Raw genomic sequence first — 15,149 nt, forward strand, 5'->3', positions numbered from 1 at the left:
GAGCACCAATGTAGGGTTTTTCCATGGTCCATTGGATATAATCCTAAGGAGGAAACGACGTTAGCTGTGGTTTGGATTTCTTTACCAAACTTATCTCCAGATTTGTTTGCAAAGAAGTCTTTGTTGTCTATAGCATCGGCAGTTGGGAAACCAATAGCTATAGATAAAGCTACTCAAATCAAGTCAAGACCTAGCACAGCTAGGGTCAAGGTTATACTTGATCTAATGGAAAAGCTTCCAAATCGTATAAGGTTGCAGTTTGTGGATGGAAAATCTGGTAAGTTGATCGAGGTTTTTCAGGAGATTGTATATGATAATCTACCTTTGTATTGCAATTATTGTAAGCACCAAGGTCATGATGAAGATAGTTGTCGTTTGATTTCAAAAAGAAATCAAAATAACAAACAAATTGATGATACCATTGAAGTTGCTACAAAAGGTACTATTGATAGTGAAAAGTATCAAGGTGATGCGAGAGAAATACTAAATGAAAAAAGAAAGGTTGTAGATATCAATCAAAGTAAAGCTACTTTGTTAGATCGGCAGTTGGTTGATGTCCCATCTGAGCAAAATCGTGCACACTCAATGGATGTTGTTACAAGTAATATTGGTGTTCAAAAAACGACCGAAAACAAAAGGGGAACGCCAAGAGTTGGGGTTGATGCGCCGCGAGTTGGTTCAGGCAAAAAAATAATGGATTCAGGACACAAACTAATGGATACATCTGATGTTGAAGATGCTGAAAATTCTGGGCAGCATGTTTTGCAAGTTGAAACCAAGAATGCAACTAAAAATTGGACACTGGTTGCACACAAAAATTCAACTAGTAATCGGAGCCTTTCCCCGACTAGTCAAAATAATTCTCCATGTAGTGAAAAGGGTGCGACTGGAAATTTTTATGACAGTGAGAAGAGGCAAGATATTAGTAATGCCTCAAGAGACCTATTATGTCCGAATAGCTTTGATGCTTTATCGAAGACTACTGGACAACAAGTAAAGTTAACAGAGAATGACAACGATTTGATCAAAGAAAAGCAGGTCTCACCACCTACTTTGAATAGCAAATTAAGTCCAGAAGCTCCCGTATTTGTGCCTAAATGTGTGATTGCAAAGAAAAATGAGTCAAGGGTCTTAGTGTCAAATACAATTGATTTGGGCGAGGATTTTCTTGATGAAAATGAGGAAGACAATATGCTTGATTTTGGCGAGGATTCTCTTGATGAAGATGAGGAAGATATGCTAGACATGTGCTTTGATAGAGTGGCTAGGGAAGGAGATATATCACCTAGGCAACAAAGAAGTAGAAGCAACAGAAGCAAAAAGAAGACACATGGAAGGCAACATAGTTGGGACGGTAAAATGACTGAGGAGTTTGTTCCAAGGCACCTACCGATGCGACAGGCAAAGCAGAACCATTTGACAGTATCAATAGGTTCAACAAGGTCCAATAAATCCATAAAGAAAGTATGAATTATCAAGTGTTGTTGGATAGGTTTGAAGAAGAAGACAAGAGAAAAATACTTCAAGTTACTTTTGATGGGCAATCAATCTTTTTTAATTCATGCGTTTGCAATAGAAAGTTTGAGGCTGATAACTCAACTTTCTTCTTGATTGGCATATTTTTACATTATTTAAGCATCCTCATTTGTAATATCATCATGGAGTGTATTACAAACTCTGTGGTGATCAGAAAATACTTAGTTCTCTCTAGCTCTTATTTTCTTCATGCTTGTTAGGTAGTAGACACTTCATTAGGATTAGTAAGGTAAGGCCTAGCCCCCCTTGCTTGCACTTATCCCTATTGATATTTTTTATGTTTAATAAAAGGCTACTAGACACTATCTAGTGGTAAATTTGTGGAAAAAAAAAAAAAAAAAATTATTTTACAAAGGCAAGAGCCGGCCCTGGTAGGACTCATGTGTCTACTTGTTCAAGTTTATACAAGTTTAAGTGTCTACTTGTGCATATCCAAAGTTGAAGGGCATAAATGTGAAATGAGGTCAAGTTAAAGGACACATTTATATATTATGCCAAAGAAAAAAACTACAGTAGTTTGGCTGTTTAACAAACACTCTTGGTAATATAGCTATTCCAGTAGTGTTTATCAGTGATACAATCTTTTGTGTTGTACTTAGTAGTTCAACTTTGTACATAAATAATAGTTTTGGGAATTTGTACTTTCTAGGATGAAATATTTTTTGTTTGACACTCCAGCTAAATACTAGTTTCCTTTTATCCACAATGAAGTCACTTGTACAATTTGCATCACCTGGCAGGAATGTTACCTGTGTGGGAGACTCACAAGTCACAAACAAAGAAACAATTACAAATACTAATTGTTACGAATATCCAGATACAGAATGTGAGCAATTTTGTGCTAGTCTTCTCCTATTCCCTTCTCACACCGCTTGATCAGTGTTGGACATCCCCCAACTGTTAAACTTGTGAGGGCTGTTAGGTGCTGCAATCCGTCCGGTAAACATTTTAGCATCTCACAGTCATAAACAGATAACAGAGTGAGTGAAGTTAAACCTTTAACCCCTTCCTCGGGGAGAATCTCTAGTGCGCTGCAGCTATGAATTTCCAGTCTCTCTTCAAAGCATTGAGACAAGCCAGGCTGCAAGGTAGCTCTTTGAGATAGTAAAATAAAGAGATTTTCAAGTATTTGAGATTTGGAAAGCTTTTGAAAATCTCTTCTGCGAGCGAAGTTACTTCATTGTTATGGATAATATGGAGGGAAGTAAGATCCGTAAAGTAAGAAGAAAGGGTCGCATAAACAAACATATGGCAGTCAAAAATCGTCATCTGTTCAAGCACAGGGAATTGCTCTTCTCCTTCCTTTTTCAGCAATCCTTTATGAAATTCGCCTATAAAAAGTTTTCTCAGAGATGGAAACCTTCTTCTTGTAGGGAATCCAGAATGAACATCATCACCCTCTTCAACATACTCCAAAGACCCCATTAATAACTCTAGACTTTCTAGACAAGGCAGCTCCCCAAACGGAGGTAAGCCAGAGCAGTTTGCACAACTTCTAATTGTAGTAGAGACAACATTTCTCAAAACTGAGTGATTCATCCAATCAGGGAAACGGAATCCTCTGAAGCCACTGATTGTTAAACAAGTCAGATTGGGATGTGGTTTGAGGGCTTCAGTTACTCTAACTTCCTCTGATTCATATCTATGTGGTCCTTTCCAACTCCAATTTATGATTAAAGAGTGCAGATTCCCCTTTGTAGATAAATTGGCTTCTTTTGCCTCTGTATCATTCTTCACTCTCTCAAGATGTCTGATTTCAATTGAGCCATAGAGATTTACATCTCGTAGTTTACCAAGTTGATAACCTTTCTTCTGAATCCCCACAGCAAATCCACTTAGAGTCTTAAGGCATGTCAAAGATCCTACTTGGGGGCATAGAATTCAATTCATCATCGCAACCATGAAGTAAAAGATTTCGAGGAGTACCAAGTTTACTTGTTTCTTTTGGCAAACAACAAAGTTGACGGCAATTATGTAGATCAAGAGTCTGCAGATTTTGAAGCTTGCATTCAGCAACTCCTGAAGCTTCTTTTGAAGCGGAGCCAAGTCCATCTCACCAAGTAGTGGCCTTCCTTCAAACAAGGGTTAAATTTGGAACCGCTATCCATAATACTAAAGGTATTTTGGATTATGTTCATTCAGATGTTTGGGGTGCTTCCAAAACACCTTCATTAGGTGGGAAACACTATTTTGTAACCTTTGTTGATGACTTTTCCCGAAGACTGTGGGTGTATACGATGAAAACAAAAGATGAAGTATTGGGAATTTTTCTCAAATGGAAGGCGATGATAGAAACTCAAAGTAGCAAAAGGATGAAGTGTCTTCGCACAGACAATGGTGGAGAATACAAAAATGATCTTTTTCAGAAAATTTGTGAGGAAAATGGCATCGTCAGACATTTCATTGTCAGAAATACACCACAACAGAATAAAGTGGCAGAACGCATGAACCGAACTTTGCTGGAGAAGGTTCGGTGTATGTTGTCCAATGCTGGCTTAGGCAAAGAATTTTGGGCTGAGGCAATAACATATGCATGTCACCTCATTAATCGTCTACCATCTGCTGCTATAGGTGGGAAAACACCATTAGAAAAATGGTATGGAAAACCTGCTGAAGATTATGGTTCTTTATATGTATTTGGCTCAATTGCATATTATCATGTAAGAGAATCAAAATTGGACCCAAGAGCAAAGAAAGCTTTATTCATGGGAATTACTTCTGGAGTCAAAGGATATCGTTTATGGTGTCCAGAGACAAGAAAAATCATTTTCAGCACGGATGTTACCTTTGATAAATGTGCCTTGACAAATAAGGTAACGGTTGAAGAAGTCAAACAAACTGATGGTGCTTCAAAGGAGGTGGAGTTTGAGGGAAAGATAATTTTCCCAACACATGGATCAAATGAGGAAACAACAGAAGTTTTTCCTCCGGAAGAAGAGCCAGTCGAAGGGGAGGTTCCATCTCAAGAACCTCAACCACAACTTGAATAAATAGCAACCAGCAAGCCAAAAAGGACAATAAGAAACCCTGCTCGACTCATAGATGTGGTGGCTTGTGCGGACTCAATTGCAGCAGATGACATTCCTACCACTTATAAAGATGCAGTCCAAAGTTCAGATGAAGATAAGTGGAGGTTTGCCATGGATGAAGAAATGCAGTCCCTTCATCAGAATCATACATGGAAATTGGCCAATCTCCCGGATGGCAAGAAAGTAATTTGGTGCAAATGGGTATTTGCAAAAAAAGAAGGATTTCCTAACCAAGAAGATGTTCGCTACAAAGCAAGATTGGTGGCCAAAGGATACGCTCAAAAGGAGGGAATTAACTATAATGAGGTATTTTCTCCAGTTGTGAAACACTCCTCCATTAGAGTTTTGTTGGCTTTGGTAGCACAGTTGAATTTGGAACTAGTTCAGTTGGATGTAAAAACTGCATTTTTATATGAAGACTTGGAAGAGGAAATCTACATGACTCAGCCAGAAGGATTCAAAGTTGATGGAAAAGAAAATATGGTGTGCAAACTTGAAAAATCGTTGTATGGATTGAAACAATTTTTTAGACAATGGTACAAACGATTTGACAAGTTTATGTTACAACAAAGGTACATAAGAAGCAAATACGATCATTGTGTGTATTTGCGCAAGCTTGAAGACGATTCCTTTATATATCTTCTCCTATATGTTGATGATATGTTGATAGCTTCTAAAAGTCAAGAGGAAATTGAGAAGCTCAAGATTCAACTAAAAAAAGGAGTTTGAGATGAAGGATTTGGGTGAGGCAAAGAGGATTCTTGGCATGGAGATAAAAAGATATCGACATTCAAAGAAGCTTTTTCATCTCAGAAAGAATATTTGAAGAGGGTACTAAATCGATTTGGCATGAATGAGAAAACGAAGTCGGTTAGCACTCCACTTGCTTCTCATTTTAAGCTTAGTGATGCTATGTCGCCACAGAATGAAGTTGCACGAGAATATATGTCAAGAGTACCATATGCGAATGTTGTTGGTAGCTTGATGTATGCAATGGTTTGCACAAGGCCAGATATTTCACACGATGTTAGAGTTGTAAGCATGTACATGCATAATCCTGGAAAGGATCATTGGCAGGCTGTAAAATGGATTCTACGGTATATTCATAATACTGTAGATATTGGATTGGTTTATGAGCATAAAGATAGTCAACATCTTGTTGGATATTGTGACTCAGATCATGCAGGTGATTTGGACAAACGAAGATCAACTACTGGTTATGTTTTCACTATTGCAAACGCACCAGTCAGTTGGAAGTCTACTTTGCAGTCAACAGTTGCTTTGTCTACCACTGAGGTAGAGTATATGGCAATAATAGAGGCTGCGAAGGAGGCAATTTGGCTTCAAGGATTGCTTAGAGAGCTTGGTATTGGACAAGAAGGAATCACAATATTTTGTGATAGTCAAAGTGCTATTCAATTAGCAAAGAACCAAGTTTATCATGCAAGGACGAAGCACATTGATGTCCGATATCATTTCATACGAGACATCATAGAAGAAGGTGGAGTCACAGTGTAGAAAATTCATACTACGGATAATCCTGCCGATATGCTGACAAAGGTGGTGACTGCGGTCAAGTTTCAACATTGTTTGAACTTGATCAACATTGTTGAACATTGAAGATTGAGGTTGAAGACACAATCAAAAGTTGTTGAGAGAAAGTTGAAAATGGAGAATCTTGCCAAGGTGGAGATTTGTTAAATTTGACAAGATTCAAAGATGAATTAATGTGAAGATTTGGTAGTTAGGAAGATAATTCTTCATTGGTACAAAAGTCAAGATAACATCTTTTGTAGGTGAAATTTAGGTGAACCATAAAATGGTTTCACAAGGTAAATCTTGACATTTTGACACATTGTGATGTCATGGATGACATCAATAGGAAGAATTCACTCCTATAAATAGGTAGTTCCTAATTCATTTGTAACACACCTCTCACTTGCCTTCTCATCTTCAAAGGCATTTGATCTTCTTTCTCTCTTGTAGTATTTCACTTGTACTCTTTTGGAGTGAAATAAATATTGGTTGGTTCTGTCCGAGGAGTAGGCAAAAGAAAACAAAAGTTTGCCGAACCTCGTTAATTCCTGGTGTTCCTTTTATTGTTGTCTCATCTACTACTTATTAGCTACCTTTAGATATAGCAGTTGTGATTTCATCACTTTCTATATATTCGGCTTCCGCAACAGAATCGTGTGGCCTTAGTTTTATATTCATCGAAGATGTCATCGACTTCATATGTAGCAGCGTTGAGTTTTTGCAACCAATTTTCTAGTGGCTTGTCGTTGAGTTGCTTCTCCTGAGCATCTTCAAGGACGGCTTGGATTGTAGAGAAGATGTTTGAAAGCCTTTGGAAGTCGTTTTGAAAACCAAAAAGCAATCCAAGTTCCCCTTTGAGGAAAGAAGTAAGATTGTCTATCAGAACTTTAACGAAAGCTTCAGCCATATCAGATATGTGGAGTATCTATAATTGTAAACAATGAATAGCTAGAATGGGAATTGTAAACAATGAATGTGTAATTGGTAATTGGTATGCATATTCTGGAAACTGCTAGCTAGTTTCATATCTGTCTTTTCTTGCGGGGTTGGTTTGTCAATAAAAGTAAGAAGCACACTTTGTTTTTTTCAATTCAATATTCAATCATTTAGCTTTTATCTGCAGAATTTTTTTTCAAAAGAACACCACTTTTTATCTTGCCAATTTCTCAATTAGTCCAACTTATTGAATGTGTAAATTTGGTGGTGGTACCTAAATTAATGTTTTGCTGTATAAAATGTTTACAATGCTTAAGAACGTAAAGTGTATTGAATGTGAATTAAAGTCATGATAAAGGAATTAACTCTAACACAAAGTTAAGTTGAAAGCTTGTATTAAGTTTTCGCATTAGTTTATACAAGTGTCAAATTCAAACAAGCATATCTCTTAGACTATGAAGAATTACGTGGACCATAATCTCTCAAATGAAAGCCCTTGTCAACCATCCAACTCTTATTCAATTCGAATCTAGATCAAGAAGTTATGATCATTTTAGTGAAGCACTATCAAACAGCCAAAGTCCCGATCGAATCACTTAAGTGGATTTTACGGACTGCTGAAAGTAAGAAGCACAAAGGTTAAGCTGATGGAGTTGTAATAATTACAAACTCAATTATTCCACCACGGGGCCTCCATGTTTCTCAATTATTTGATTTTGTTTTTCAATCCAATAACTAACGGTTGCTTTTGATTTCAAACATTTTTTTGGCATCTCTTTTATTCTGGCGTAATGTTTCCACAAAAACGTTTTTCAAAAAAAAGAAAACACTGCTTTTTTATCTTGTCAATCTCTCACTCAATCTTTTACCAAATAAGTATTACCAAATTTATCTTCTTCGACCTCTTGGAAGAAGGACCTCAAAAATATAAAATTCTTTCCATACTTCATTACCGACCAAATTTTCTTATGATAAAAGAAAACCGTGTTCCATCCAGAGAGTGGTGAGATATTTCTTTTTCCATTTTTTGGTCTTTTAGGAATCAAGTGGACGGTGATGATAATATACTCCGTCTCAAAAGCACACAGTTTCTCTAGTTGTCAACTTGGTGCTTCCTTTGCCATTCCTTTGAGTATATGCTTTTGAAAAATGAAACAAAAATCTTTCTTGATACGTGGTACGCCAAACAAGAAGCTAAATAGCTAAGCCAGTCACCGATGTGATTTGGCGTCTTTTCCATGTGACACAACATTTATTCAGGAAGTGATGATAATCAACAACATTACTGTTTGCCAAACATTAACAAGTATAATACAAATGGATCTTACAAATCATTGATTTGTTTTCAAAATAAAATCAGAAAATTACATACAAATAAGAAGTAATAGATTCTCAAAGCGTATAATACAAATAGATTGTTGATTTGTTTCCAAAAGGAAATTACATCCAATGAGAGAGACTCACAAACAAACATCCCTACAAACAATTACAAATAACACTTAGGAATGTGTGCAATTTTGTGCCAGTCTTGTCCTATTCCCTTCTCGCACCGCTTTTCCACTCTTGGACAACGAGTAATTGTTAAAGTTGTGAGGGCTGTTAGGTGCTGCAATCCCTCCGGTAAACATTTTAGCATCTTGCAGTACTCGACAGATAACTTTGTGAGTGAAGTTAAACCTTTCACTCCTTCTTCGGGGATACTCTCTAGTGCATCACAATGGTCAATCGTCAGACTCTGCAAAGCATTGAGACTAGCCAGGCTGGTAGGCAGCTCCGTGAGATTCTTAAAGAAAGAGATTTCCAAGTATTTGAGATTTGCAAGGCTTTTGAACATCTCTTCTGGGAGTGAAGTGGCTTCTTTGTTATCCCTAATGTTGAGGGAAGTAAGAGCCCTAAGATTAGATATGGACCTGAAACCTGTTGCATCTTCCTCGCACACAAGTTCCAATTTCTTGACAGAAGAAAGGGTAGGAATAACAAACACAGGGCACTTCTCAATCTTCATCTGTTTAAGCACAGGGAATTGCTCTTCTCCTTCCTTTTTCAGCAATCCTTTCAGATTATGAAATTCACCTATAAAAAGTTTTCTCAGAGATGGAAACCTTCTTCTTGTGGGGAATCCAGAAACTTCAGCATACTCCACCTCCACAGACCCGTCTTGTAACTCTAGACTTTCTAGACAAGGCAGCTCACCAAATGGTGGCAAGCACGAGCAGTTTTCGCAACCGTTAATTAGAATAGAGACAACATTTCTCAAAGTTGAGTGATTTATCCAGTCTGGGAGACAGAATCCTTTGAAGCCACTGATTGTTAAAGATTTCAAATTGGGGTGTGGTTTGAGGGCTTCAAGCACTTTAACTTCTTCTGATTCATACCTATGCGTTCCATTCCAAATCATGCTTAATGAATGCAGATTCAATTTTGTAGATAAGTTGGCTTCTTTTGCCTCCGTATCCCTCTTAACTCTCTCAAGATGTGTGATTGAAATTGCACCACGGAGGTTTAAATTTCTTAGTTCACCAAGTTGATAACCTTTCCTCTCGCCCACTACAAAGCAATCTAGAGTCTTAAGGCATGTCAAAGATCCTATCCTTGGTGGCGTACAAGTCCATTTATTGCAACCATTAAGTAAAAGATTTCGGAGACTACCAAGTTTACTTGTTTCTTTTGGCAAACAACAAAGTGACCTGCAGCCCTGTAGATCAAGAGTCTGCAGATTCTGAAGCTTGCATAACTGCTTTGGAAGACTACGAATTATAAGATTGCCAGACAAGTCCAGGTATCTTAAATGTCCTAGATCTCCAATGGAAGAGGGTAACGACTCAAAGTGTAATTTACTTAGATTAAGCACCCTGAACGAGACAAACTTTTTCAAGAGATAAGGAGGTTTAAAAGGCACCAATTCAGCAAAACCAATAGGCATTCTATGTGGGTATCTTTCAATTAATTCGCGGATATTGCTGCTTGATGCGCTTGCCGAAAACAGAGATGTAGCCAAATCATGGATGAGATCATGCATCTTGAAATAAGTATTACCATATCTAACATCAATCTCTTGGAAAAAAGACCTCAAGTATAATTCATTCCATACTTCATTACCCACATCCTCTAGCTCCAAGTTTCTTCTCGATAAAAGAAAGCCATGTGCCATCCAGAGAGAGATTACCTTCGTTTTTTCCATTTTGGTGTCCTTTGGGAATACTGCACAATACGCAAAGCATTGTCTCAAATCAAGTGGAAGATGATGATAACTAAGCCTTAAGATAGGCAAAATAGACGTTTCCTCTTGAGGTAAATTCCAAATATCGTTGTCTCTCACATGTTCCCATTCTCTTTCTTCTCTCTTGAAGCGCAAAATACCTCCAAGAGTCTTGGCTGCTAGAGGCACACCACCACTTTTTTTTACAATCTCCTTTCCGATAGCCACAAGGTTGGGATTTATTCCTTGGTGTCCAAATGCACGTTGCATGAACAACAACCAACAATCTGCTTGAGACAAATTTGACAATCGGAATGGTTGCAAAGTTCCCATAATTGATCCAACCTTTTCAAGACGAGTAGTGGTTAAAACAGAAGAACCACTAGCTCCAACCTTCAAGACTTGTCTTAAATTAGCCCACTTACCTTGATCTTCATTCCAAACATCATCTAAGACAAGCAAGTATCTTTTTCCATTCAGTAACTCTTGAAGCTTCATTTGAAGTGGAGCCAAGCTCATGTCACCAAGTGACATTCTTTCAATAAATTCTACAATTTCCTTTATCAACATCTTCTCATCAAAATCATCGGAGACACAAATCCATATTTTGGGATGGAAATGCTCAGTTACTCTCTTATCGTTGAAGACCATTTGTGCAAGAGTCGTCTTTCCTAGTCCCCCCATACCAACTATTGGGAGGACTGAAAGTCGTTGGGTATCACTAACATTGTTTATCAGGATTTTCACTATCACATCTTCCTCTTTTTCTCTTCCATAAACTTGTGGTTCAGTTAAAACAGAACCTGGTCAAAGGTAATTACAAGATTTTAATTTTTTATGTTGTATGTTAAAAGTAATTTACAAAATATGCACATGAGGAAATGGGGAGAAGGCGTAATGAAGATGAGCCAAGTCTGTAAAGGAATTATAAGGATAACAAAGAGTAATAAACTTTTTTTTCCCTTTCTACCATAATGTGTGAATATATGATTAATGTTTATTAAATTTTGGAAAAATGCATAAGTACCCCCAATCTATGCTTGAATCCCACAGACACACTTATACTATACTAAGGTCCTATTACCTCTCGAACTTATTTTATAAATAATTTTCTACCCCTTTTCGGCCAATGTGGAAATATCAGGCAGATAGCTTGAAAAAATTGTCAACACACGTTGGGCCTAGAAGATAGTGTCACGTAGGCCGAAAAGGGGTAGAAAATTATTTATAAAATAAGTTCGGGGGTAATAGGACCTTAGTAAGTATAAGTGTGTCTCTGGAATTTCGGGCATAGGTTGGGGGTATTTATGCATTTTCCCTTAAATTTAGGTAAAATGGTCTGATATACTCTTCAATTTTGTCATATAGAGTTGATATGCCCTCGTTATAAAGTAAATCACATATATTTCTACCGTTATAACAGTGATTCACTTATGTCTTTACCGTTATAAAAGTGGCTCACACATACCTTTTTATCTAATAGAAGTGAAAAATTAATTTAAATTTACTTTTGTGATTTTTAATTTTAAGAAAATTCATGTAGGGTGTATATGATCCTTTTCGCACAAGTTTTTTTTTTTGACTTTTTTTATTATCATGAGTTTCTTATTCTCTTTTTTTTCCTTTCATTCTTTAAGAAGTAAAAATATTAGAAATAAAAAAAAACGTGTGAATTGAAAAAAAGAAAAAAGTTGCAAAATATTGTTAAAAAATTGGGACATGTACAATAAATTTGACAAGAAAGTTTCTGAATTCAATTTCAAGTTGTATCTCAAAATTTTCAAGAATTTGAAAAACAACAAGTTCAATTTGTATTTATAGCCAAATGCAATCCCTATTTTCAAGTATTATTCCACTTTGAAAACAAAAGTTACCAACGCCTATAATACAAAGTAGGTTTTATTGTAAAATTTGAAAAAGTCATTTCAGCCATATTTCATTGTGAAGTTTGAAAAAGTTAGTTTTTATTTTTAAAGTGCAAAATGATATTCGAAAATTGGAGTTATTTTTCTACCAAGAATACAAATAGGAGTTTGACTTTTTGTGATTAGTTGGAGTGAAAACACATTTTATTACTTTCCAAATTCTTGAAAATTATGCAACTCCAAAATTTTATGACCAGACATATTTTTCAAAGTTCAACTCTCCCAAAAGTAAAAATATTTCATGAACAAACTCTCCTTAATAACATCAAGAGATGGTGAGGGTGGGGAAGTTAATTAATCTCTATTGAATATATATTTAAGGGAAAAGATTTATCCAACTCTTGGTACATTTTCTACATGTTCAATGTTGCAGGCATATATTCATTTTAAAAATTAATTCATTGTCACTCTCTGATAATCTTTATAGGATGTGAGTAGGTTATGAATATCACATCAAGTCACTAAATAATCATGACTTATCTTTTACATTTAATTTTATGTTAGGTGCTTTGATTTTTTTAATTTTCTATTGCAAAAGTATAACCTCCAAAGTAATATATCACAACTTAAATTTCTCTTCTCCCAATGTCTTCTATAAAAATATGAGATTCTTAATATTAATGGATCTTACACGACACAAATATACATTAGGTGAGTGGCAGTACGGGCACCAAATACCAAAAAAAAAAAACTCTAACTTCTATATTTCGTGCATAATTATGTTAGAATATAATTTAAGTATTTTTTCAGCCTGATTTACAACAAATATATCTTTATTTATTTATTTTTACTGCAACATTATTTATACATAAAGAAAGTCACATAGTTTATGATCAAGTAAACTTAATATTGTTGGTTGAACCAAGAGTTATTGCTATAAAAGTAATTGAATTTAGTATGAAGCTATGATAATTCGATTGTCAATTAATTGACAATATTCACATCAACTTTTATGTTCCTCCTTTTTCATTAACTGTTTTAAATTTTAATTGTAGATTGAGACCGACTCTTTAGCAATTTTTCTAAGTAGGCAATCTAAGATCGTAACTTAATTTGTGATTCTCTCTTTTATTACATTATTTATTAGAATATTTATCAAATAATATAGGGAAAAGGAACAAGTACCCCCCTAGACTATAACCGAAATCTCAGAGACACACCTTAACTAAACTAAGGTCTTATTACCCCCTGAATTTATTTATTTTGTAATTTTGTGCACCTTTTTGGCTTACGTGGCATCCAAATATCTCCCACGCGCCTCAATTGCATGGAGTCACGGAGTGTGCCACGTAAGACAAAAGGTGTACAAAATTACAAAAAAAATAAGTCCAGGGGGTAATAGGACCTTAGTTTAGTTAAAGTGTGTCTCTGGGATTTCGGTCATAGTCTAGGAGAATACTTGTGTCTTATCCCAATAATATATTAATTATTCAAAAATATATTTAATCTTCTCTTATAACCACGGGAACAAGTACACTAAGCAGGATTCCCAAGCTTTTCACATTTATGAAATTACTTAGTAATCATTGAGTAGCCCTGTATTGAATTCACAATTTTGTTTGTCATTTTTAAATGGCATAATACATAAATATGCCCTTTTAACTTGTTTTCAATTTATATTTATGTCCTCAAACTTTGAGTTTGCACAAGTAGACAATTAAACTTTTATAAAGTTGAACAAATAGACACACGCGTTCTACGTGGCATCCTACTTGACAATTTGGGTTCTATATGGTGTCCTATGTGTACTATGTCACGTAGGACTCATGTGTCTATTTGTTCAAGTTTATACAAGTTCAAGCGTTTACTTGTTCACACCCAAAGTTGAAAGTCATAATAAATATGAAATGAGGTTAAGTTAAAAGACAAGATGTCCACAGTGGATGCTTAAACATTTAGGGGAAATCTTTCAAACTCCCCCCCCCCCCCCCCCCGCCCCCAACCCAAACATACACATGAATTTGATAATTGCCAAAAAATGAATTGTAATACTAATTTAAGATGAGCACCTGTTTCCCGTATAGCTGTTTGTCTCTCTATAATCATTTCTTGCAAATGAAAATCCATTCTTTCCTTAGCAATTGCATCTAGTTTCTCCGTCATCTCTTTCATCCTTTTCCCAATCTTATGGCGGAAGGTGATAATCCCGGGATGATAACGTCCTATTCGAGACTGCCTGAATCTTGCTGCCTCATATTTACATTCGTCCAATATGTCATCAACTTTATATGCAGCAGCATTGAGTTTCTGTAACCAGTTTTTAATCGCCTTGTCCTTTAGTTGCTTCATCTGAGCATCTTCAAGCACAGCTTGGATTGTAGAAAACCTGCTCGAAAGATTTTCAAACTCATTTTCAAAACCGAAAAGCAATGAAAGTTCCCCTTCAAGAAAAGAAGTGATATTTTCAATCACAATTTGAAGGAAAGCTTCTGCCATAGGTGTAGAGTGAAATTAAATTGTAACACAAATAAACAATGAGTTCAAAATTATTGCTTTGTGTGTCATCAATAATTACTTGTTATAAATACACTAATGGAGATCAATAAATATATACTTTTCGTGTCTGCATATGGAATCTCAATATACTTTACTTTCCTTTTAATTTGTAGGAAAAAAGGATAAATATATCCCCAAACTACGTAAATGGTATGCAGATATCCTTCGTCATACTTTTGGGACATCAGTGCTTCTGTCATCCAAAAACTAGAGCATATATTGCCCTTCACTCAGACTAAATAGGGACACGTGGCTCAATCTTATCCGTCAATCTAATATTTAATAAATGTCGGGTCGGTGGATATGATTATGACACGTGTATGTCTGTTAGTATAAAAGGGTATATATGATCTAGTTTTTGGACGGCATGGGCACCAATGTCCCAAAAGTATGACGAATGGTATCTGCATACCATTTACGATAGTTGGGGGTGCATATTTGTCCTTTTTCCCTAATTTGTATGCCAAAATCTTCTACACGCAGCTTTTACTT

The 15,149-nt window shown here is 35.9% G+C and overlaps 1 protein-coding gene and 1 pseudogene across 1 annotated transcript; both read right to left on the bottom strand.

Annotated features, from left to right (window-relative positions):
• Positions 1-2,332: 2,332 nt before the first annotated feature.
• On the bottom strand, positions 2,333-3,644 carry LOC125826662 (disease resistance protein RGA2-like; annotated as a pseudogene).
• A 4,879-nt stretch (positions 3,645-8,523) lies between these two features.
• LOC125826986 (putative disease resistance protein RGA1) lies at positions 8,524-14,600 on the bottom strand. Its single transcript, XM_049506342.1, has 2 exons — positions 14,171-14,600; positions 8,524-11,039 (listed from the first exon to the last, which is right to left on the bottom strand). Exons 1-2 carry the CDS (start codon positions 14,595-14,597, stop codon positions 8,524-8,526), a joined length of 2,943 nt encoding a protein of 980 aa, XP_049362299.1. The 5' UTR covers positions 14,598-14,600.
• Positions 14,601-15,149: the final 549 nt, after the last annotated feature.

Source organism: Solanum verrucosum, unplaced genomic scaffold (genome assembly GCF_900185275.1).
Source record: "Solanum verrucosum unplaced genomic scaffold, falcon-dt-bn FXZP01000060.1, whole genome shotgun sequence".
Lineage (NCBI taxonomy): Eukaryota > Viridiplantae > Streptophyta > Magnoliopsida > Solanales > Solanaceae > Solanum > Solanum verrucosum.